This window comes from Coregonus lavaretus, assembly GCF_964263955.1.
Source record: "Coregonus lavaretus genome assembly, chromosome: 11".
NCBI lineage: Eukaryota > Metazoa > Chordata > Actinopteri > Salmoniformes > Salmonidae > Coregonus > Coregonus lavaretus.
The window spans coordinates 48,012,437-48,038,451 of NC_139998.1; the positions used below are offsets into that span (position 1 = coordinate 48,012,437).

Sequence of the window (26,015 nt, forward strand, 5' to 3'; positions counted from 1 at the left end):
ACATGACAGCCCGCTTGGAGTTTGCCAAAAGGCACCTAAAGGACTCTGACCATAAGAAACAAGATTATCTGGTCTGATGAAACCAATATTGAACTATTTGGCATGAATGCCAAGCGTCACGTCTGGAGGAAACCAGGCACCGCTCATCACCTGGCCAATACCATCCCTACGGTGAAGCATGGTGGTGGCAGCATCATGCTGTGGGGATGTTTTTCAGTGGCAGGGACTGGGAGACTAGTCAGGATCGAGGGAAAGCTGAACGGAGCAAAGTACAGAGAGGTCCTTGATGAAAACCTGCTCCAGAGCACTCAGGACCTCAGACTGGGGCGAAGGTTCACCTTCCAACAGGACAACGACCCTAAGCACACAGCCAAGACAACGCAGGAGTGGCTTTGGGACAAGTCTCTGAATGTCCTTGAGTGGTCCAGCCAGAGCCCAGACTTGAACCCGATCGAAGATCTCTGGAGAGACCTGAAAATAGCTGTGCAGCGACGCTCCCCATCCAGAGCTTGAGAGGATCTGCAGAGAAGAATGGGAGAAACTCCGCAAATACAGGGATGCCAAGCTTGTACCCAAGAAGACTCGAGGCTGTAATCGCTGCCAAAGGTGCTTCAACAAAGTACTGAGTGAAGGGTCTGAATACTTATGTAAATGTGATATTTCAGTTTTTATTTCTTTATATATTTGCAAAAATTTATAAAAACCAGTTTTTGCTTTGTCATTATGTGGTATTGTATGTAGATTGAGGGGGGGAAAAACAATTTAATCAGTTTTAGAATAAGGCTGTAACGTAACAATGTGTGAAGGGGTGTGAATACTTTCCGAATGCACTGTATGCATCTGTTGGTCACAGATACCTTAAAAAAAAGCTCTGGATGGGGAGCGTCGCTGCACAGCTATTTTCAGGTCTCTCCAGAGATCTTCGATCGGGTTCAAGTCTGGGCTCTGGCTGGACCACTCAAGGACATTCAGAGACTTGTCCCAAAGCCACTCCTGCGTTGTCTTGGCTGTGTGCTTAGGGTCGTTGTCCTGTTGGAAGGTGAACCTTCGCCCCAGTCTGAGGTCCTGAGTGCTCTGGAGCAGGTTTTCATCAAGGACCTCTCTGTACTTTGCTCCGTTCAGCTTTCCCTCGATCCTGACTAGTCTCCCAGTCCCTGCCACTGAAAAACATCCCCACAGCATGATGCTGCCACCACCATGCTTCACCGTAGGGATGGTATTGGCCAGGTGATGAGCGGTGCCTGGTTTCCTCCAGACGTGACGCTTGGCATTCATGCCAAAGAGTTCAATATTGGTTTCATCAGACCAGATAATCTTGTTTCTTATGGTCAGAGTCCTTTATTTCCACGACAGTAGTTAGTTGATCAGAGACTTGACTACTTTGAGATTCTGAAAACAAAACTTTAATCTACAGATATACACATTAATTATTAATTTCATACACCCATATGTACAGTTTTTACACAGCAAACACTTCAGTAGCAATCAATCTGTGGTGGAATAACCATAGCATCTGTTCATCAATAAGCTGGTGATGACTTGCGATTAGCATGTACATGTTAACCATTGAAAAGGTACCTTTTATCATTGTTGCACCATGTAAACAGACGGCAGCTTTTCTTGGGGAACACTTGAACATTTTCACACTGGCTCAAGTGTCATTCGATCCAGGACTTGAGTACTATTGAGTGTTAAAAGTTATAATTGAAATGTAACAGGGTTAAAAGTGAAAACACCCAGAGCAACATGATGACAGCATTGGTTATGTCAACGCTAATTACGAGTAAGACGTGATGACAGTGATTTTTTTTTTAACCAACCGACAAACGTAACATTTGGCAAACAGATCAAGTGGCTTAATTACGATTGATTGGTTATCTTAAAAATCATTTTTAATAAATACTTGGAAACACAGCACAGGTTAAAAACATGAACATAGGTGGAGGTACTGTGATAATCTGTGGTTGGTCTAACAGGTCACCCTCCTTAGTCACTGTTGTATTCTGTGGTGTGTTGTGAACATTTCATTAGTTCTTTGCTCCATTCCTTCTCAGCCAGGGAAGTAAGCGGAGGACAGAGACTGCAGGCCAGGCTTGGCTGGTGGTGGCCTTGGAACATCTAGAGACAACAGGGGGAAAAAAGGAAGTTATGACAGACATAAAATCTGAATTTTAATTCAGCACGTTACTGACAATGCACAAGACTGTGTAGGATTTAAACTCAACAGCTAAAGAAAGAAAAGCAGAACAAACCCACTGGGCACAAACTGGTTGAATCAACGCTGTTTCAATGTAATTTGTCAACTATGACGTGGAATCTGTGTGTAAAATACATAGGATTTTTTTTTAAATCTAAAGTTCACTTGTTTTGAGGGTGAAATTTCAACCACAGGATTAAGTCAAAATTGTAACCAATTTTCTACAGACAAACCTTGTATAAAATGTTGAATTTGTACCTTTGAAACAACAGATCTTCAATATTATACACAGAGTGTACAAAACATTAAGAATACCTGCTCTTTCCATGACAGACTGACCAGGTGAAAGCTATGGTCACTTGTTAAATCCACTTCAAATCAGTGTAGATGAAGGGGAGGAGATAGGTTAAAGAAGGATTTTTTAGCCTTGAGACAATTGAGCTATGGATTGTGTATGTGTCGAAGTTCAAAGGGTAGGTTTAACAGAGCAAATGAAATGTAACCATACTTTAGAAGTCATATATAGTCAATGATACCATTTAGGCCTATATACAGTTGAAGTCGGAAGTTTACATACACCTCAGCCAAATACATTTAAACTCAGTTTTTCACAATTCCTGACATTTAATCTTGGTAAAAATTCCATTTTTTAAATGTATTTTTTTAGGGGGTAGATCAGCTTTAATATTGCAGATAGATTGCAACTTCCATCAATGTAATTGTCTGCATTACTTCCAATCCCCCATATGTTTTTCTCTTAAATATAAACAAAAAAAACACTGCTCAAAAAAATAAAGGGAACACTAAAATAACACATCCTAGATCTGATGAATGAAATAATCTTATTAAATACTTTTTTCTTTACATAGTTGAATGTGCTGACAACAAAATCACACAAAAAGTATCAATGGAAATCAAATGTATCAACACATGGAGGTATCATTTGGAGTCACCCTCAAAATTAAAGTGGAAAACAGGCTGATTACAGGCTGATCCAACTTTGATGTAATGTCCTTAAAACAAGTCAAAATGAGGCTCAGTAGTGTGTGTGGCCTCCACGTGCCTGTATGACCTCCCTACAACGCCCGGGCATGCTCCTGATGAGGTGGCGGATGGTCTCCTGAGGGATCTCCTCCCAGACCTGGACTAAAGCATCCGCCAACTCCTGGACAGTCTGTGGTGCAACGCCACGTTGGTGGATGGAGCGAGACATGATGTCCCAGATGTGCTCAATTGGATTCAGGTCTGGAGAACGGGCGGGCCAGTCCATAGCATCAATGCCTTCCTCTTGCAGGAACTGCTGACACACTCCAGCCACATGAGGTCTAGCATTGTCTTGCATTAGGAGGAACCCAGGGGCAACCGCACCAGCATATGGTCTCATAAGGGGTCTGAGGATCTCATCTCGGTACCTAATGGCAGTCAGGCTACCTCTGGCGAGCACATGGAGGGCTCTGCGGCCCCCCAAAGAAATGCCACCCCACACCATGACTGACCCACCGCCAAACCGGTCATGCTGGAGGATGTTGCAGGCAGCAGAATGTTCTCCACGGCTGTCACATGTGCTCAGTGTGAACCTGCTTTCATCTGTGAAGAGCACAGGGCGCCAGTGGCGAATTTGCCAATCTTGGTGTTCTCTGGCAAATGCCAAACGTCCTGCACGGTGTTGGGCTGTAAGCACAACCCCCACCTGTGGACATCGGGCCCTCATACCACCCTCATGGAGTCTGTTTCTGACCGTTTGAGCAGACATTTGTGGCCTGCTGGAGGTCATTTTGCAGGGCTGCTCTGGCAGTGCTCCTCCTGCTCCTCCTTGCACAAAGGCGGAGGTAGCAGTCCTGCTGCTGGGTTGTTGCCCTCCTACGGCCTCCTCCACGTCTCCTTATGTACTGGCCTGTCTCCTGGTAGCGCCTCCATGCTCTGGACACTACGCTGACAGACACAGCAAACCTTCTTGCCACAGCTCGCATTGATGTGCCATCCTGGATGAGCTGCACTACCTGAGCCACTTGTGTGGGTTGTAGACTCAGTCTCATGCTACCACTAGAGTGAAAGCACCGCCAGCATTCAAAAGTGACCAACACATCAGCCAGGAAGCATAGGAACTGAGAAGTGGTCTGTGGTCACCACCTGCAGAACCACTCCTTTATTGGGGGTGTCTTGCTAATTGCCTATAATTTCCACCTGTTGTCTATTCCATTTGCACAACAGCATGTGACATTTATTGTCAATCAGTGTTGCTTCCTAAGTGGACAGTTTGATTTCACAGAAGTGTGATTGACTTGGAGTTACATTGTGTTGTTTAAGTGTTCCCTTTATTTTTTTGAGCAGTGTGTATATATATATATATATATATATATATATATATATATATATATATACACACACACACACACACACGTGTGTGTGTGTGTGTGTGTGTGTGTGTGTGTGTGTGTACAGTGGGGAGAACAAGTATTTGATACACTGCCGATTTTGCAGGTTTTCCTACTTACAAAGCATGTAGAGGTCTGTAATTTTTATCATAGGTACACTTCAACTGTGAGAGACGGAATCTAAAACAAAAATCCAGAAAATCACTTCATTTTTAAGTAATTCATTTGCATTTTATTGCATGACATAAGTATTTGATCACCTACCAACCAGTAAGTATTCCAGCTCTCACAGACCTGTTCGTTTTTCTGTAAGAAGCCCCACTGTTCTCCACTCATTACCTGTATTAACTGCACCTGTTTGAACTCGTTACCTGTATAAAAAGACACCTGTCCTCACACTCAAACAGACTCCAACCTCACCACAATGGCCAATACCAGAGAGATGTGTAAGGACATCAGGGATAAAATTGTAGACCTGCACAAGGCTGGAATGGGCTACAGGACAATAGGCAAGCAGCTTGGTGAGAAGGCAACAACTGTTGGCGCAATTATTAGAAAATGGAAGAAGTTCAAGATGACGGTCAATCACCCTCGGTCTGGGGCTCCATGCAAGATCTCACCTTGTGGGGCATCAATGATCATGAGGAAGGTGAGGGATCAGCCCAGAACTACACGGCAGGACCTGGTCAATGACCTGAAGAGAGCTGGGACCACAGTCTCAAAGAAAACCATTAGTAACACACTACGCCGTCATGGATTAAAATCCTGCAGCACACGCAATGTCCCCCTGCTCAAGCCAGCGCATGTCCAGGCCCGTCTGAAGTTTGCCAATGACCATCTGGATGATCCAGAGGAGGAATGGGAGAAGGTCATGTGGTCTGATGAGACAAAAATATAGCTTTTTGGTCTAAACTCCACTTGCCGTGTTTGGAGGAAGAAGAAGGATGAGAACAACCCCAAGAACACCATCCCAACCATGAAGCATGGAGGTGGAAACATCATTCTTTGGGGATGCTTTTCTGCAAAGGGGACAGGACGACTGCACCGTATTGAGGGGAGGATGGATGGGGCCATGTATCGCGAGATCTTGGCCAACAACCTCCTTCCCTTAGTAAGAGCATTGAAGATGGGTCGTGGCTGGGTCTTCCAGCATGACAGCGACCCGAAACACACAGCCAGGGCAACTAAGGAGTGGCTCCGTAAGAAGCATCTCAAGGTCCTGGAGTGGCTTAGCCAGTCTCCAGACCTGAACCCAATAGAAAATCTTTGGAGGGAGCTGAAAGTCCGTATTGCCCAGCGACAGCCCTGAAACCTGAAGGATCTAACGAAGGTCTGTATGGAGGAGTTGGCCAAAATCCCTGCTGCAGTATTCGCAAACCTGGTCAAGACCTAGAGGAAACGTATGATCTCTGTAATTGCAAACAAAGGTTTCTGTGCCAAATATTAAGTTCTGCTTTTCTGATGTATCAAATACTTATGTCATGCAATAAAGTGCAAATGAATTACTTAAAAATCATACAATGTGATTTTCTGGATTTTTGTTTTAGATTCCGTCTCTCACAGTTGAAGTGTACCTATGATAAAAATTACAGACCTCTACATGCTTTGTAAGTAGGAAAACCTGCAAAATCAGCAGTGTATCAAATACTTGTTCTGCCCACTGTATATCTATTCAAATATCTTGCATATCTTAATTTCCATCATTATCAATTAATATGCGTAATAATGTCGGCAGTTCATGCATAGGATTGTTACCTATAACCCGGATTGCCATTATATTACATTACATTTTTGTCAAGCAATTATTATTTTAGCAAACAATTATGGTTCATCCTATATTCTCCCTAACATCCTTACCCCCTTGCAACAGATGTGGGATAACAAACACACTCCACCCCTTTCCTCCACAATCAACCATAAGATCAGATGCTCAACGGTTGTTACATACCAGAGCCCAACTCAAGAAAGGACCTGATTTACGAATGCATATAAAGTTACAGCTGTTTGAGAAAGCATGCAAGATTCAGCAAAAATTGACAACAATGTGAGATTTGATTAATCTATGTCAAGTCCTAGGTGATGGAGATCAGATCCACCCTCTTCCCCTGAGACACAAACACTCTGGTCCCCCGTTGTAACCATTTCCCCCAAGCATCTCTGTGCAGTCAGACCTTTGATTATTTTGTGCCACGAGGGCCACAATAATATTCCCCCTCTCTGAATGTCCGAGTGTGACCCCCTCCCCATGGGTTACTGCAGCCAGTGTTGCCAGCACCACCATTACCTGGGTGGGGGTATCCGACCGGAATCCCCACCTGCTAGGTACAAGGTCGTCAAGGTTCTCATTAGCAGCTTTGAGAATTTCCTTGTATATTATGCTCTCCCATCAGGGGGCTCTGGCTTTGTAGGACCAACCCTGCCAGGCAGACTCCGAATCTTGAGGGGGCGGTGCTGCACAAGTAGGTCTCTGACCGCATTTATTGTTCTGTTTTGGCTGCATATAGGCAACTCACAGCAGGTCCATAAAACAGATGGGGACTTCTCTTTGGTGTATGGGTCGCTCAGGTGGGTGTCTAGGATATAGGGTTGGGGATCGTTCCATCATGATAGGACAATAAAATAATAGATTAGATGTATACTTTATTCTAAAATGTATATCCCTCATCTGCACAAAATTGAAAGCTCTCTCTCACAACCCCTGCTCACAGACATGTTGGTTCTGGGATATGGAACCATTTCCTTTCTCACTCACTTATCGCCACACTTTTTCAAACACAAAAAATGCACACCACAATACATCCACACATACTGTGCCTTCTATTTGCTATGTTTTTATCTCCACTGTGTTGATTGAGTACTTGTGTTCTAATTAGTTGTATTTGAAGATGTATTATTTTGCTTGTTATCTTTTCTTGTAATACCGTCTTATCCCTTTATAAAATACTATAAATACTATAGATGTGCTTTATTATTACAATCCCTACCATGGCTAGTATTGGGTGTTCCATTATTCGACTCCTCTATTAGAACTGTCAGAATAGCCATGGAGTAGTCTTTGTGTCGCGGAACATTTGGTTGTCAAAATACAGTTTATCGACAACGAGAGCAACACGCTTCCCTTTTAATCTATTTTCCTTGAAGATTGGGTACAGAACTTTGCGCCGTTCTGCAGTCTCCCTCGGGAACTGATCATTCATGCCTATTTTCGTGCCAGCAAGTCTTTTACCTAGGCTTTTAACCATTATATGAAGGTTGTGTCTTCTCTAGCAGGAGGTAAGCTTGGCTTCTCATATGGTGTTGAGTAAAGCTTAAACCATGTATTTAGATCGTAGGTAGGTAGTGTATTTATGTAGTTATTTAGGTAGTTATTGTAGGTTTCCGTAGGCAATTATTGTAGGTAAGTACTGTTTACGTATTGGTTAAGTATTGTTACGGCGGAGACCGGCGAAGCGGAGAACGTTTATTGGTAATTATCTGTTTAGTGCAATGGTGGAGAGTGGTTTCCAATGTTAATGTGCCTTCTAATGTGCTAGCTAGCCAACGTTTAATTTCTTTGCTGCGTTATGAAAGGAACTAGACACGGTCATTAATTATCTGTTTAGTGTGTTAGCTAGCTAGCGGGTAGCTACTGGTATCGATTAGCAACGCTGGAGAGCTGTTTCCAAAGTTAATGTAGCCCTAGCCATCGTTTAATTTTTGCTGCGTTATGCGTTATGAAAGGAACTAGACACGGACTTGAATTATCTGTTTAGTGTGCTAATACACTCTTGGCAGTTTGTTGTAACCAAGTATTGATGCTAAATTGTGTGTTAATGGATGCTAGCCTGCAAGTTAGCTACGGCGTCATAGCTAGGCATCGTGGGCTGTTGTGGGTAGTTTCTGTGTCTTGGCAGTGCCGGCTGTAGCACGAAGCGAGCTACCTAGCCGCTTTTTCGAACAGAGTCAGAGTCAACACAATAGCCATTGTGTGCCGGGTGTAGCACGAAGCTAGCCAGCTAGCCGTTCTTCAAACAAAGTCAACACAGTGGCCATTGCTAGCTACCCAGCACGACCAGCTAACTGTACGGTAGTAGCTAAATACAATATACTTGTCCTAGCTAGCCAACGTCTAATCATTGCTGCGTCATGAAAGGAACTTGACACAGACACGAATGATCTGTTTAGTGTGTTATCACACTATTGGTGGTTTGTTGTGACCAAGGGTTGGTGCTATACGGTGTGTTATTGTTATTGGATGCTAGCTTGCTAGTTAGCTATGGTGTCATAGTTGAATAAAGTGGGTTGAGTCTATTCCTTTAAACATTGAACCGCTGTGGTTCACAACAATTCTGATCTCTAAAGGTGGAAGTTGGGAGAGTTTTTGTTCGGGTGGTTCAGTGAAACAATTTTAGTTTCTGAGGTAGAAGTTTTTGGTAAGGGAGGCCCTGCTCTCTCCGCTCCCAGATGCTTAGCTCATTTCTTTCCGATCTCCTCTGCATTTTTGTAGCCATTTGCTACAGCCTGTCATCTATGCCTCTGCCTATCCCTGTTCTCTCCTCTCTGCACAGGCTACACAAACACACCACACCGCGTGGCTGCTGCCTCTCTAACCTGGTGGTCCCTGCACGCACCACCCACGTGGAGTTCCAGGTCGCAGGCAGCCTCTGGAACTGCCGTTCTGCTGCCAACAAAGCTGACTTCATCCCAGCCTATGCCAACCTCCAGTCCCTCGACTTCCTGGCGCTGACGGAAACATGGATCACCACTGAAAACACTGCTACTCCTACTGCTCTCTCCTCGTCTGACCATGTGTTCTCGCATACCCCGAGAGCATCTGGTCAGAGGGGTGGTGGTACAGGAATCCTCATTTCTCCCAAGTTGACATTCTCAATTTTTCCCCTAACCCATCTGTCTATCTCCTCATTTGAATTCCATGCTGTCACAGTCACTAGCCCATTTAAGCTTAATATCCTTGTCATCTATCGCCCTCCAGGTTCCCTTGGAGAGTTCATCAATGAGCTTGACGCCTTGATAAGTTCCTTCCCTGAGGATGGCTCACCCCTCACAGTTTTGGGGGATTTCAACCTCCCTATGTCCACATTTGACTCATTTCTCTCTGCCTCCTTCTTTCCACTCCTCTCCTCTTTTGACCTCACCCTCTCACCGTCCCCCCCTACTCACAAGGCAGGCAATACGCTTGACCTCATCTTCACTAGATGCTGCTCCTCTACTAATCTCACTGCAACTCCCCTCCATGTCTCCGACCACTACTTTGTTTCCTTTTCTCTCTCGCTCTCCTCCCACACTACTCACTCTGCCCCTACACAGATGGTAATGCGCCGCCGCAACCTTCGCTCTCTCTCTCCCACTACTCTCTCCTCTTCCATCCTATCATCTCTTCCCTCTGCTCAATCCTTCTCCCTCCAATCTCCTGATTCTGCCTCCTCAACCCTCCTCTCCTCCCTTTCTGCATCCTTTGACTCTCTGTGTCCCCTATCCTCCCGGCCGGCTCGGTCCTCCCCTCCAGCTCCGTGGCTTGATGACTCATTGCGAGCTCACAGAACAGAGCTCCGGGCAGCGGAGCGGAAATGGAAGAAAACTAAACTCCCTGCCGACCTGGCATCTTTTCACTCCCTCCTCTCTACATTTTCTTCATCTGTTTCTGCTGCTAAGGCCACCTTCTACCACTCTAAATTCCAAGCATCTGCCTCTAACCCTAGGAAGCTCTTTTCCACATTTTCCTCCCTCCTGAATCCTCCTCCCCTCCCCCCCCCCTCCTCTCTCTCTGTGGATGACTTCGTCAACCACTTTGAAAAGAAGGTTGACGACATCCGATCCTCGTTTGTTAAGTCTAATGACACTGCTGGTCCTGCTCACACTGCCCTACCCTATGCTTTGACTTCTTTCTCCCCTCTCTCTCCAGATAAAATCCTGCGACTTGTGACTGCAGGCCGCCCAACAACCTGCCCGCTTGACCCCATCCCCTCCTCCCTTCTCCAGACCATCTCCGGTGACCTTCTCCCCTACCTCACCTCGCTGATCAACTCATCCCTGACCGCTGGCCATGTCCCTTCCGTCTTCAAGAGAGCGAGAGTTGCTCCCCTTCTCAAAAAACCAACACTCGACCCCACTGATGTCAACAACTACAGACCAGTATCCCTTCTTTCTTTTCTGTCCAAAACTATTGAGCGTGCCGTCTTTAGCCAACTCTCTTGCTATCTCTCTCAGAATGACCTTCTTGATCCAAACCAATCAGGTTTCAGGACTGGTCATTCAACTGAGACTGCTCTTTGTGTCACGGAGGCTCTCCGCACTGCTAAAGCTAACTCTCTCTCCTCTGCTCTTGTCCTTCTAGACCTGTCTGCTGCCTTTGATACTGTGAACCATCAGATCCTCCTCTCCACCCTCTCCGAGCTGGGCATTTCCGGCGCGGCTCACTCCTGGATTGCGTCCTACCTGACCGGTCGCTCCTACCAAGTGGCGTGGCGAGAAGTTGTCTCCGCACCACGTGCTCTCACCACTGGTGTCCCCCAGGGCTCAGTTCTAGGCCCTCTCCTTTTCTCCCTATACACCAAGTCACTTGGCTCTGTCATATCCTCACATGGCCTTTCATATCATTGCTACGCTGACGATACACAACTAATCTTCTCCTTTCCCCCTTCTGATAACCAGGTGGCGAATCGCATCTCTGCATGTCTGGCAGACATATCAGTATGGATGACGGATCACCACCTCAAGCTGAACCCTGGCAAGACGGAGCTGCTCTTCCTCCCGGGGAAGGACTGCCCGTTCCACGATCTCGCCATCACGGTTGACAACTCCGCTGTGTCCTCCTCCCAGAGTGCGAAGAGCCTAGGCGTGACCCTGGACAACACCCTGTCGTTCTCCGCCAACATCAAGGCGGTGACCCGATCCTGCAGGTTCATGCTCTACAACATTCGGAGAGTACGACCCTGCCTTACACAGGAAGCGGCACAGGTCCTAATCCAGGCACTTGTCATCTCCCGTCTGGACTATTGCAACTCGCTGTTGGCTGGCCTCCCTGCCTGTGCCATTAAACCCCTACAACTCATCCAGAATGCCGCAGCCCGTCTGGTGTTCAACCTTCCCAAGTTCTCTCACGTCACCCCCCTCCTCCGCACACTCCACTGGCTTCCAGTTGAAGCTCGCATCCGCTACAAGACCATGGTGCTTGCCTATGGAGCAGTGAGGGGAACGGCACCTCTGTACCTTCAGGCTCTGATCAGTCCCTACACCCAAACGAGGGCATTGCGTTCATCCACCTCTGGCCTGCTGGCTCCCCTTCCTCTGCGGAAGCATAGTTCCCGCTCAGCCCAGGCAAAACTGTTCGCTGCTCTGGCACCCCAATGGTGGAACAAGCTCCCTCACGACGCCAGGACAGCGGAGTCACTCACCACCTTCCGGAGACATTTGAAACCCCACCTCTTTAAGGAATACCTGGGATAGGATAAAGCAATCCTTCTACCCCCCCCCCCACACACACACACACACACACACACACAGCGGAGTCGCTCACCCCCTTCCGGAGACATTTGAAACCCCACCTCTTTAAGGAATACCTGGGATAGGATAAAGTAATCCTTCTACCCCCCCCCCCCCACCCCACAGCGGAGTCACTCACCACCTTCCGGAGACATTTGAAACCCCACCTCTTTAAGGAATACCTGGGATAGGATAAAGTAATCCTTCTACCCGATTGTACGCTCATATATATCTCTGTCCGAATTGGTGTACACGTTCAAGTTGGATTTTATTGACAGCCTCGAGTGGGATTTGAAGCGCTGTAAGAAAGAAGTCCTTCACAATTTTTTCAGTAACCTCTCCTTTTTCTTGGATACCAGTAAGTACTAGGTAAGTACAGGGCGGCAGGTAGCTTAGTGGTTAAGTGGTTGTGCCACTAACCGAAAGGTCGCTGGTTCTAATCTCTGAGCCGACTAGGTGAAAAATCTGTCGATGTGCCCTTGAGCAAGGCACTTAACCCTAATTGCTCCTGTAAGTCGCTCTGGATAAGAGCGTCTGCTAAATGATTAATTATTATTATAATTATTATTACTAGATTTTCTCCCATTGATCTAGTTTGTAGGTCTAGTAAGGCTTCTCTCAGAAAGTTGTTCTCCTTTTTAAGTTCCTTAACGTCCGTTTCCATCTTAGTGACTGTCCCTTTTAGTTGTTTTGTATCGTTCTCCATTATCACAGCTTTTCCATCACTCATTTCAAGACTAGCCTTCAACTCTTTTACATCATTACTGACCAACTCTAGTACGCCTAGTTTGTCATTTATCGACTTCAACAGATCGCTTTCCACACTTACCAGTCCCAGTGGTGAAAAGCATAAATCATCTGCATCAGTCGAGGAGTCGCGTTCTCTTGGAGATTGATTCTCCTCCGTCATGTTTGAGTGTTGCTTGTTGATGTAATATTTGTCGATACATTTCTCTAGCCTTATGATTTGTTTTGTGTTATTATCCAGATTGAATGTTATTACCCACGAATATATGAAGTGCTAATATTTAGTCTAACTTACTCATATTGAATATTATGTTTTTATCTTGAGGTGAATCGTACCGCTGTGTATTCAATACGCCATCTTGTCTACCGGTAGTGCCTACAGTCCTCTGCTGCGCACCGTCTTAGGTCAGTTAGGATCACCACTTTATTTTAAGAATGTGAAATGTCAGAATAATAGTAGAGAGATTTATTTAAGCTTTTATTTCTTTCATCACATTCCCAGTGGGTCAGAAGTTTACATACACTCAATTAGTATTTGGTAGCATTGCCTAGAAATTGGGTCAAACGTGTCGGGTAGCCTTCCACAAAATTCCCACAATAAGTTTAGTAAATTTTGGCCAATTCCTCCTGACAAAGCTGGTGTAACTGAGTCAGGTTTGTAGGCCTCCTTGCTCGCACACGCCTTTTCAGTTCTGCCCACACATTTTCTATAGGATTGAGGTCAGGGCTTTGTGATGGCCACTCCAATACCTTGACTTTGTTGTCCTTAAGTCATTTTGCCACAACTTTGGAAGCATGCTTGGGGTCATTGTCCATTTGGAAGACATTTGCGACCAAGCTTTAACTTCCTGACTGATGTCTTGAGATGTTGCTTCAATATATCCACATACATTTCCTTCCTCATGATGCCTTCTATTTTGTGAAGTCCCTCCTGCAGCAAAGCACCCCCACAGCATGATGCTGCCACCCCTGTGCTTCACGGTTGGGATGGTGTTCTTTGACTTGGAAGCGTCCCCCATTTTTCCTCCAAACATAACGATGGTCATTGTGGCCAAACAGTTCTAGTTTTGTTTCATCAGACCAGAGCACATTTCTCCAAAAAGTACGATCTTTGTCCCCATGTGCAGTTGCAAACCGTAGTCTGGCTTTTTTATGGCGGTTTTGGAGCAGTGGCTTCTTCCTTGCTGAGCGGCCTTTCAGGTTATGTTGATATAGGACTCGTTTTACTGTGGATATAGATACTTTTGTACCTGTTTCCTCCATCATCTTCACAAGGTCCTTTGCTGTTGTTCTGGGATTGATTTGCACTTTTCGCACCAAAGTACGTTAATCTCTAGGAGACAGAACGCGTCTCCTTCCTGAGTGGTATGACGGCTGCGTGGTCCCATGGTGTTTATACTTGCGTACTATTGTTTGTACAGATGAACGTGGTGCCTTCAGGCATTTGGAAATTGCTCCCAAGGATGAACCAGACTTGTGGAGGTCTACAATTTGTTTTCTGAGGTCTTGGCTGATTTATTTTGATTTTCCCATGATGTCAAGCAAAGAGGCACTGAGTTTGAAGGTAGGCCTTGAAATACATCCACAGGTACACCTCCAATTGACTCAAATTATGTCAATTAGCCTATCAGAAGCTTCTAAAGCCATGACATCATTTTCTGGAATATTCCAAGCTGTTTAAAGGCACAGTCAATTTAGTGTATGTAAACTTCTGACCCACTGTAATTGTGATACAGTGAATTATAAGTGAAATAATCTGTCTGTAAACAAATTGTTGGAAAAATTGTGTGTCATGCACAAGGTAGATGTCCTAACCGACTTGCCAAAACTATAGTTTGTTAACAAGAAATGTGTGGAGTGGTTGAAAAACAAGTTTTAATGACTCTACCTAAGTGTATAAACTTTCGACTTCAACTGTAGCATTTTCAAAATCATCCACAGCTATTGTTTAAATTCAACCCAGGGTTAAACAAAAAATAGACAATACATATAGGCCTAAGGTTTCAAGCTTTGGTTGATTTTAACCAAAAATCTAAGTTAAAGAACAGGAATAAATCAAATCAAACGTTTAAATAAAGTGCATTTAAAATCTGATTAGATTAAGTCCTATTCTTTAACTTGGATTTTTGGTTGAGATGGAGATGTGAATCCAACATCTGTAGACAAACTGGAAATTGAATTGTGTTTGGTTGTCAACGCAACAAAATATCAACATTTGAAGGAGATGCATCTTCTGCTTGGATAGGTCTACCTGTGCCACTGACTTAGTCTGGCTTTAATTCCAGTTTGTCAAAAAATGTATAATTGATATGTTGGATTCACGTCTCCATCTCAACCAAAAATCTAAGGTAAAGAATATGACTAAATCAAATCAAACTTTAAATGAACTTTAAATAAATGTGGATTTGATTTAGCGCTTTTCTTTAACTTTTATTATTGGTTGAGATGGAGACGTGAATCCAACATATCAATTATACATTTTTTGACAAACTGGAATTAAAGCCAGACTAAGTCAGTGTCAGAAAATATACATCTCCTTCAAATGTTGATGTTTGGTTGCGTTGACAACCAAACACAGCTCAATATCACTTTTGCAATACAGCAAATAGCCTATTAACTTATCGACAAGTTAACAAATGATATGTTGGATTCACGTCTCCAACTAAACCAAAAAGAAAAAAGTTAAAAGAAAAGGATTAAGCCAGTGGCTCAGATTAAAACTATCCAAGCATTAGATATCCTTTAAAGTTGATATTTGGTTGCGTTGTCAACCAAACACAATTCAATATTACTTATGTAATATAGTAAATAGCCTAAAGTTAAGGCTATCTTACAAACTAATGACTAGCAGTATTTATTCAACCTTAAAATGAGCCTTCTGTAGCCTAACTATAAATGTCTTGTTATATAATCATCCAAAGCGTGCATGTTCAAGATAGCATGCTAAGGTTGCAGGTCTGTGGAGATCTTCACAATTGCTGTTATAATGCAGAATCTCAAACAGCATTGATCACTTGCACCGTGTACTTTTAATGTAATCTCAACTACAATCCAGGTCATTTGGCTATTTGATGAAGCACAGTGATAACACATTACTCTGTTGTATAAATACACAACGTCTGACATTGTATTCCCATTTGAACTTTGTTGTGCTTTTAAATGGTCAAAAGCATAGTGATAACACATTGGGAAATCAACAAATGTCTTGCTGTCTTTTTGAGAGGGTGAATAAAGGTTGTAATCTCATTGATCAATTTCTCAACCCAATATTACCCACATTTCCATGTTGAAATGACGTGGTGTGCCCATTGAGAAGGGACTTAAGAGGCATGTAAAGTGAACTTGAACTTCCCCTCATAAGCTCAGAAACAAATACCCCCCCCAGTGTCCACAAAGCAGGCATGGATGTGGTCTTACCTCTGTTGAGGTGCATGCCAGACAACAGACCACGGAGGGGAATGCTGTCGTCTCGCTTCTCAAAGTACTTGGACTCCAATCCAGCAGGCTCGCCACTACAAGTAAAAAAAAAAAAAGGCAGTGTCTGAATGAATGGTCCAGAGAATAAAGTAGATTGTCTTGGGCTCTTGCCGATGGTGATGCACCATCCAATAATCCGGGAGCTATTTTAATGTAAAAGTGAGCAGAGAAAACGTTTCTGAACACTTACAAGTTAATTCTGATGCTGAAAGCATACAAACTAAACTAGAAACACACATGGAAGCCCCAGACAGAGAGCTGGACTCACTTCTCTTTGTTGGAGGGCTGAGGGGGATGCTGTGCTGTGGGGCTCCCGTCCCTCACTTCCACAGGAGACATGCCGGGCTTGGTACTCATGGGGTTAAACTGGACCTGCAATTCAGCCCAGGTCAACATAAAGTCAGAATTCAAGCAAACTCCTGAATACAGTTGCAACGAGTTAGGAACCACAACATACAATTGAGTTCAAGCTGCCTTATCATCCCACACCTTATAGAACTGTATTGGTTCTTCCAGGATGAAATTACAGTCAACGTAAGGAAATAGTTAATTATTAGTGTTTAGGTAAATCATCCAAATTGCTATTCATGTTGTGGCCCAAATTCAAGGCTGTGTCGTTGCAAAACCACACCTATTTCAACACATTTCTAAATATAACATTACTTTTCAATTAGAATTCAGAGTAACAAAGGAGAAAAGATGAGCCTGCCTTGGGACCAGGGCCCTGGTTGTGTAGTGAGAAGACGGAGCGGCTGGACAGAGGGAGGGAGGAAAGTTTGGAGTTCAGCGTAGACGTGATGGGGTAGCCCTGTCCGGCCGAGGAGGGAAACACTCGGCTGTCCAACTGAAAACAAAATCAAGCACACATGATTTGAGCTGATCTGATTGTGTGCGCTTTTGCTGGTCGAATCGTAACTTTTTAAAAAAGGTAGACTTGACAATATGTCATCATTCACGACATTGTCGAACATTGCAGATAGAAATACCATGAATAGAGACTACATAATTCCTTTTTATACCGTATTGGTCCGAATATAAGACGGCCTTTTTTCCCCTCGAAATAGGTCCAAAAAAGTCGGGTCGTCTTATATTCGGGGTCTAGTATTCAGAGCGCAGTTTCTCTTCTTCGGCGCTCCCTTTAAATGTCAATACACATTCGCGGGCACAGATGGCGCCAAAAATTCGTTCCGGACGGAGGGAAGAGGCGTCCTTAACAACCAGCCCGTTACCGGTGTTTAAAGATGGAAAGACAGGCTGACCATTTAGAGACAAGTGGCTCAAAAGTGGGCCAGGTCAATAAACAACAGCGGAGGAGCTATGATGCCAATTTCAAAATAATGGTTGTCAATAAGGCAGAGTCATCTAACAACTGCCAAGCTGCCAAGACATTCGGGGTCACTGAGTGTAATGTAAGAAGATGGCGAGCAGAAAAACAACGTCTAAAAGATGCTAACAGTCAGCGAAAATCCTTCCGTGGTCCTCAAAGTGGTCGTTTCATTGAGGTTGACCGGAGGGTTTTTGAATATGTCAGGGAAAAAAGAAGTGAGGGAATGCCCATTACCAGAGCTGTCATCCAGGTTAAGGCCCTGGAAATCGCCAGAGAGCTCAACATCACTGGATTTAAAGCCAGCCTCGGCTGGTGTCGTAGGATGATGCGGCGTAATGGACTGTCACTTAGACGGAGAACGAGTTTGGCCCAACGCCTGCCGTCAGACTTCGGAGAGAAGTCTACTGTGTGAATGGATCCTGCATGCATGGGATGCTATTCCCTCACAGAGCATCATCGATGGCTTTAAAAAATGTTGCATCTCAAATGCATTGGACGGCAGCGAGGACGACGTGCTTTGGGAGGAGCCGGTGGAAGCGGAGCAGCTGGGGAGCGATGACAGCGAGAGCGAACACAGCGGGGCAGAGGACGTGTGTGAGGGATAGAGAGACATCGGAGGAGAAGTTTGGCGAATTTTTGTTAAGTTTAGTTAAATGTGTGGCCTGTATTTTCTCTGTTATTTAAAAATGTTGCTTTATTATTGCTTGATATTAATTTTGAATCATACTGTACATAGTTTGCCTTTGTGTTTAATTCACTGTGTTTTTAATATTGTTATTTTAAAATAAAATGAAGTTCTTTGTTCGGCAAATCTAGTCTGCAAATCTGTTTTTCTAAATGTTTGTGTTGAAAAACGGGGGGTCGTCTTATAATCAGGGTCGTCTTATATTCGGACCAATACGGTACATGTCTGAGGCAAGTTTACAGTACCAGTGAAAAGTTTGGACACACCTACTCATTCAAGGGTTTTATTTTATTTTTTACTATTTTCTACATTGTAGAATAATAGTGAAAACATCAAAACTATGAAATAACACATATGGAATCATGTAGTAACCAAAAAAGTGTTAAAATCTAAACATATTTTATATTTGAGATTCTTCAAATTGCCACCCTTTGCCTTGATGACAGCTCTGCACACTCTTGGCATTCTCTCAACCAGCTTCACCTGGAATGCTTTCCCAACAGTCTTGAAGGAGTTCCCACATATGCTGAGCGCTTGTTGGCTGCTTTTCCTTCACTCTGTCGTCCGACTCATCCCAAACCATCTCAATTGGGTTGAGGTAATAATAATAATAAAATTATGCCATTTAGCAGACACTTTTATCCAAAGAGACTTACAGTCATGTGTGCATACATTTTTACGTATGGGTGGTCCCGGGGATCGAACCCACTACCCTGGCGTAACAAGGGTCGGGGGATTGTGGAGGCCAGGTCATCTGATGCAGCACTCCATCACTCTCCTTATTGGTCAAATAGCCTTTTTACAGCCTGGAGGTGTGCTGGGTCATTGTCCTGTTGAAAAACAAATGATAGTCCCACTAACCCCAAACCAGATGGGATGGCGTATCGCTGCAAAATGCTCTGGTAGCCATGCTGGTTAAGTGTGCCTTAAATTACATGCGGAGATCATCCGTTCACCCACACCATGTCTCACAAAGAGAAAGGACACATTTCCACCAGTCTAATGTCTATTGCTCGTGTTTCTTGGCCCAAGCAGGTCTCTTCTTCTTATTGGTGTCCTTTAGTAGTGGTTTCTTTGCAGCAATTCGACGTGATTCACACAGTCCCCTCTGAACAGTTGATGTTGAGATGTGTCTGTGACTTGAACTGTGAAGCATTTATTATTTCGGCAGCAATTTCTGAGGCTGGTAACTCTAATTAACGTATCCTCTGCAGCAGAGGTAAATCTGGGTCTTCCATTCCTGTGTCAGTCCTCATGAGCCAGTTTCATCATAGCGCTTGATGGTTATTGCGACTTCACTAAGAAACGTTCAAAGTTCTTGACATTTTCCGTATTGACTGACCTTCATGTCTTAAAGTAATGATGGACTGTCGTTTCTCTTTGCTTATTTGAGCTGTTCTTGCCATAATATGGACTTGGTCGTTTACCAAATAGGCCCATCTTCTGTATACCCCCCCTACCTTGTCACAACACAACTCATTGGCTCAAATGCATTAAGAAGGAAAGAAATTCCACAAATTAACTTTTAAGGCGGCACACCTGTTAATTGAAATGCATTCCAGGTGACTAACTTATGAGCTGGTTGAGAGAATGCCAAGAGTGTGCAAAGCTGTCATCAAGGCAAAGGGTGGCTATTTGAAGAATCTCAAAATATAAAATATATTTTGATTTGTTTAACACTTTTTTGGTTACTACATCATTCCATATGTGTTATTTCATTGTTTATATGTCTTCACTGTTATTCTACAATGTAAAAAATTGTCAAAATAAAGAAAAGCCCTTGAATGAGTAGGTGTGTCCAAACTTTGGACTGGTACTGTATATCTGAACGTTCCAAAACGTTGCGCCTGACGCCTGCGTAACGTGTCCCTACTAACAGAAAACAATCCAATTTAAATCTGCCAAATACCAATAGCGGCAGATAGTCTAAGCAGATTCGATTTTTGTTGAAGTCTACAACCAGGAAGTTGCCCTGCCTGTGTATGATGTCATATTGCGGAGTCTGCCTTTAAGAAGCATGCATATAACTCAAATTAACTTTGAAATCGACACATGTATTTAAAGCTGCAATTTAAAACAAACATGCTACCCACTGCAACTAAAAGATATCAAACCAATATCTTACCGTGTACCATGACATGTTTAGTGCTTACCATGTTGTGAGAGGCACTGCCCATCCTCTGTCCAGTTGATGCTGAGAGAGCTGAAGGAGTCTCAAACGTTCCAAGGGTCTCCGGCTTCCTGGATAACTGGTTCTCATTCAGCTGTTTGTTCAGCCACATTATAACTGAAGGATAAAACAAATCCATTGTTGCAGGGAGAAAAAAAAAGGGAAAATACTAAAGGAATACAAATATTAGGTAATCTGACAACAGCCAAGGATAAGTGCAAAATCATGTAAAGTTGTATTTTTTGTGAACCATTTCTTTAAAAGACCTTCCATACCATTCTCGTTTGTTTTCAGCACCTCCCTGCTTTCGTCTAGTTTCTGAACCGTCTCCCCCAACTGCTCCTTCAATTTCGACACCTACAGGGGAAAGGAAATTACAACAAAAAAGATTCATCCAAACTTGATGCCAAGAATTAGGTCAGCGCCCACTACTCCTCAGAACTTGACTTGCACACACACACATATATATAGATATGCATTGGGTCTTTCAGCAGCCATTTCTGCCTGTTTTTGTTGTCCTCAGATTCGTATTTAAGGTAGTGGACACACCCTGTAAAGGAAACACACACCTCCTCGTCTCTATGCTTGAGCTGCTGCTGGGTGTCCTGCAGGTCTCTCTGGGCTTTGTGCAGCTTCTCCTGGGTCTCCTGGAGCACCTTCTCCTGAGACACCATCACAGTGTTCTTCACCTTGATCTTCCCCACCAGGCCCCTCAGCTCTCCCTGCAACTTCTTGATGATGCCGTTGGCCTAGGAAGTAAACACGAGGTAGTGTCAAGACGGTACTTCACCCCCACGCTGAATGTATTTCTTCTCAAAGGGGATGTGATCAGCATCATGACAAAATTGGTATTAATATTTAGACTAAAATAAGTGCATGAGCAGACAAGGACATGTGGATTTTAACTTGACTGGATTGAGACTGTGGCCATGTATTTTCAGACCATGATATGCATAACAAAAAGCCATGATTGGAAATGTAAGTAACCAACCTTTATGAGTTCCTCAGACAGGGATTTCACTGTAGCCTCCAGTTTTCCTATTTGGAGTTGTTTGCTTTCGGCATTTCCTTCCACTGAGTTCTACACACAAACACACAGAATGTCACTGTTTTTACATAATTCATCAATATTAATTTGAACAAATATCCTGGCTTTTCTGATAGTATGCTCTCCATTTGCCCGGGGGACTGACTGCTTACCTTCTGTTGCTGAGTGGCTTCCAGCACTTCCTTGGTGCGGAGGACGAGCTGCTCCTTGTCTTTCATCTCCTGCTCCAGGACTGCAACCCGCGTCTGCAGCTGGTTCACCTGACGCTCCCTCTCGTGACACTCCGTGTCCAGGGTGCCGTTCTCCCTCCGAAGAGACAGGGCCTGCTGCTTCGCTCGCTGAGACTCCTGTTCACACACACACACACACACACACACTTTATTCTTACTTGTTTGTTTAAAATAAATGCACTGTTGGTTAAGGGCTGTAAGTAAGCATTTCACTGTAATGTCTGCACCTGTTGTATTCGGCGCATGTGACCAATAAAATTTGATTTGATTTGATTTGTCAGCAGGTTATTTGGACAACATTGGTGGTCAACATGGTGGCAAGATTTCAATTTCACTATCAAATCAGGAATTCAATATGGATGTCAAAAAAACATGCATGATATGAACCAACAGATACTTATCCTAGGAGTGTTTCAGACAAGTTTAAAATGTCTTCACAAAAGTGGCAGTTTTTGTGACATTTCCCCCACTAAAGGAAGGCCCCTTGCTCCCCCACCCCCACCTCTTCCAGTCCCATTAGTTTGGCTTTGAAGTCGCGGATGGTGGACTCGCTCTTGTATCTCTTCTCAGTCAGGTCCCTGTTGGAGGCCTCCAGCTCGACCAGCCTGCTCTGCAGCTGCTGGGTGCTCTTCGTGTGGGCTCCCTCCAACTCCCGGCGCAGCTGCTCGTTCTGCTGCTGCAGCCTGGTTTGTGTCTGCACAGAGCCAGATGAGAAACATCAAAAGAGAAAAACACTTATTTTGGGGGGGAGAAATCATATATCATAAAGAAACAATGAAATCGGATGTTCTGGGTTCATGTCAATGCTTAAATCATATCAGAAGACCATTTATTTTAGGTCTAGTAGAAAACACATTTTAATTTTTTGGTGTAATTCCCCTTTAATTGCGCATCTGGCCCTTTAATTGTGCTTCTAGCGAGTGAGGAATGTGCTGTCTAATGTGCAGTCTAGCAATGGTTCTGTACCGCTGCTGCTCATTCCATGACAAAGTTAGCAAATAAATAATAGATGCAAATGATATACTTACTCATGATACATTTCTGCCAGGTAAACCTATTTTGCAGTTAACATTTAATTGAGAAGGTTTTTGGGAAAATGTTTCTGTCAACCCGCAAGACGGTTATCACATCAACTGGCCACACACACGCGCACCATACAGACAAGACAGGGGAAATATTTCTGGAAATGAATTGGCAGATAGTGTTAGGTTTGGCTTTTTAAGCGAATAGTGGCTAACCAGGGGTGGAGATAATGTCAATGTTGCGTTGATTAGATAGTAGCTGGGAGCTTGCGGTGTCTACTTGTGAGATTTGTTTATGACAGTTTGCTGTGGAACGTGAAAATTGCATGTACTTTCAGAATTGTTTGGCGAGCTTCTCAGGTCGGCTGCGAGCTATCGCGATCAACCTGTTGGAGACTGTCACGAGAATTTTTATCTCTTAACTAAACTCAAGCTTGAATAATTCCCAGAGGTTGTAATGCTCTGGTTTTAATAATGAATTAAACAAGGTCCACAACCAGCAAGAATAATCTGTATGTTTATTCATGAGAGCTCTGGCCCCAAAACATACACACAGCTTTTTATATCCCTTCACACAAAGGAACTTTGCTCCGCCCACCTTTAGGCGGCCTGTACATTTCCACAGTCTAAGCCCCTCTGTTAGTGGGTTTATAATGATAACCCTAACACAGTCATCATCTGTATTGGAGTGGAACAATTTTAGTCATTTACCATAATTCCTCTATCAGAGACCCCTGTCATATATCAAATAGAGAAAAAAAAAACAATCAAGGTTTTATGTCTTCTGATAACTGGAAAAGCACTTAGACTATTTGAGGCAGTTAACTAAACATCAGACTTATAATATGAGATGTTATTTGATACCTCCAAGGCGTTCTCCCGCTCCGCAGTGAGGTCCTGAGAGTGGCGACTTGACAGAGCGCTTGTTTGGCTGGTCCACTCCGACCGCAGCTTGTCCAGCTCTCTGCTTTTCTCCGACAGAGTCTGTAAGACGTTTATATGAAAGGTGACCGTTTCATCGGGACCCACTTAAGACGTTACTTTTCAAGTGGTTATCACACCTACATTTATAGATGAATCAATCAAGATCAACTAGTGCTTTACCTGTTGCGTGTAGCTGAGCTGCCTGGAGAGATCATCTTCAGTCTTCTTCAGCCTCTGTTCCAACTGCTGCTTCTCCTCCTGACAGATCAAAATGGGGGGATAACTTCAAATACAATGAAGTTTCTCAGACTTTAGTATACTGCAGTCTGTCTGGCCTTACGGAATCGCCCACGGTTCTTCATAGGTCTGCTATCAACCATTCCCAAGACTGAGGTCACTAAGACAACTAGGGGTGGTTTCCTGGACACAGATGAATCCTAGTCCTGGACTAAAACCAACCTCAATGGAAAAACTCCATCAAAAATGTTTTTGTTTTTTTTATCCAGGACTAGGCTAAATCTGTGTCCGGGAAACCACCCCCCTAGTGTTTCTGAGGTAGTAACGGGAGATTCACTGACCTTCACACAGGAGAGACAAACCGCCAGGTACTTCTTGATCTCCACGTCAGTCCCATGTAGCAGCTTCAGAGACAGGTGAGTGAGGTGCTTGAACGCATTGGTCTCCACAACATTGAGGTGGGCAGGGCTGTGGTCTAATACTGGGGATGATGGAGATAACTGGAGCAGAAACCTAGGGAAAGGAGACGTCACATGTCCATGATCTCACAGTCAGTGGAGACGTTCAACGAGCTTAGAGAGAATGGTCTCCTCACCTTGGATTCTCTTTGTCTTGCTCCGAGATACACTGGTTTAGCAGGTCTATAAACTTCTGAGGAAAGGACGCAAAGTCTACCAACAGGCCCTGTTGAACTTTCAAACTGTTGACAGAGAAGACGTAGGATTAGTGTATGCACATTATAGTGGGCACAATGACTTTGAATTGTAAGATACCTTTGAAAATCCTCCTCTGATATGGCAAGGTTGTACAGAAAATAAGGATCGGTGTCATCTGTCAGTCTCACCAGCAGATCCTAGAATGCACAAAGTTGTGTTAGCTACAGTGGCTATGTTACTAACTACTACCTTGAGGGAAGGACTGACATTTGGGAAAAGCAGACCTGATAGGGAATCCTTTCAACAGGGGAAGTACATCGTCAACTAATTTCAATTAAGCAGAATCCAGTCGCTAATGTTTGCAGGTAAGCCCTTGAAAACCATTAAGGTCCATGAACAGCCTAACCCATGCATGCCTCCCCAGAGAGCCACCCTTTTGCAACTTTCACTCCCATTAAACACCCACTATGTGGCTTTAAAGCTTCATTGCTCATTAGGACTGGTGCTTCTCCATGGTGACAGGAAACTTTTGTTGTTGTTGATTTCTGTACAGAGGAAGTCACCCCGCTATGTATGATGATATTGTATTGATAATTATATCTTTAAGTTGGGTATTTATGCATGGCCACGGTAGTAAGCAATGCATTTCGAGATCAATGTACTGGTTTCTGAAACATTGCTCATTCACACTATAGAAAGGAGGGAGGGTGATGATGGGAACAGAATCCAGTCTTGCAAAACACCAACCAAGTAGTCATGGTTGTGAGCGCAACTTACCCTTTTGTGGACTGGATTAGTTGTCAATTGAAGCTCAATGCTGACTCTGATATTTCCTCTCCTGTAATGTAAAGTTAGCAAGAAAGATGCATTCAATGTATTTTAGTCGTAGCATACAACTCCATTGAGATATTTGTTATCATCAAGCGCCATCTGGCGAGGAGTGCCGAAGATGACATGTCAAATATAACTTAACGTTCCTGAACATGCTAGCTAGCTAGCTAGCTAGCTAGCTAGCTAGTTATGTAACGCGTCGTAACACAGCTTGCTGGGTAGTCTGTAGTTAGCTAATCGCTACTGCCAAAACCCGACTATATCAAATTGATGAACTATCTATTTAGACCGCAAGTGTCGATATTGTTTGATATCTAGTTAACGTTAGTTACAGTAGCTAGCTAACATTAATGATGGCTAGTTGGCTAGCTATCAATCGAACTTACCTTTCTTCGCAATCTTTGCATTTCACGTGCACTTGCAATCGCTTGTTGAAAAGTGTTTCTGTCATGATTGTTTCATACTCCAAAAAATGTAGTGTCTAAATTGCAAATACCAAGGTTAGATTTGTATGGCTTTTGTTAAAAAATAGGCACTTCAATTTCGAGTTTGGCGCTTCTCTCCCGCGAATGACCGTTGAGGAAGCGTCCACTTGAGAAAGGCGCGA

The 26,015-nt window shown here is 43.9% G+C and overlaps 1 protein-coding gene across 1 annotated transcript; it reads right to left on the reverse strand.

Moving 5' to 3' along the window:
• Positions 1-1,383: 1,383 nt before the first annotated feature.
• Positions 1,384-26,011, reverse strand: LOC311137466 (spindle assembly abnormal protein 6 homolog). Its single transcript, XM_084171998.1, has 17 exons — positions 25,795-26,011; positions 25,355-25,415; positions 24,695-24,774; positions 24,517-24,621; positions 24,263-24,434; positions 23,865-23,942; positions 23,625-23,744; positions 22,241-22,432; positions 21,661-21,855; positions 21,452-21,541; positions 21,030-21,209; positions 20,736-20,817; positions 20,444-20,577; positions 16,988-17,122; positions 16,547-16,650; positions 16,219-16,313; positions 1,384-2,118 (listed from the first exon to the last, which is right to left on the reverse strand). The coding sequence occupies exons 1-17, from the start codon at positions 25,857-25,859 to the stop codon at positions 2,051-2,053; spliced, it is 1,956 nt and encodes a 651-aa protein (XP_084028124.1). The 5' UTR covers positions 25,860-26,011; the 3' UTR covers positions 1,384-2,050.
• Between the last annotated feature and the right edge of the window lie 4 nt (positions 26,012-26,015).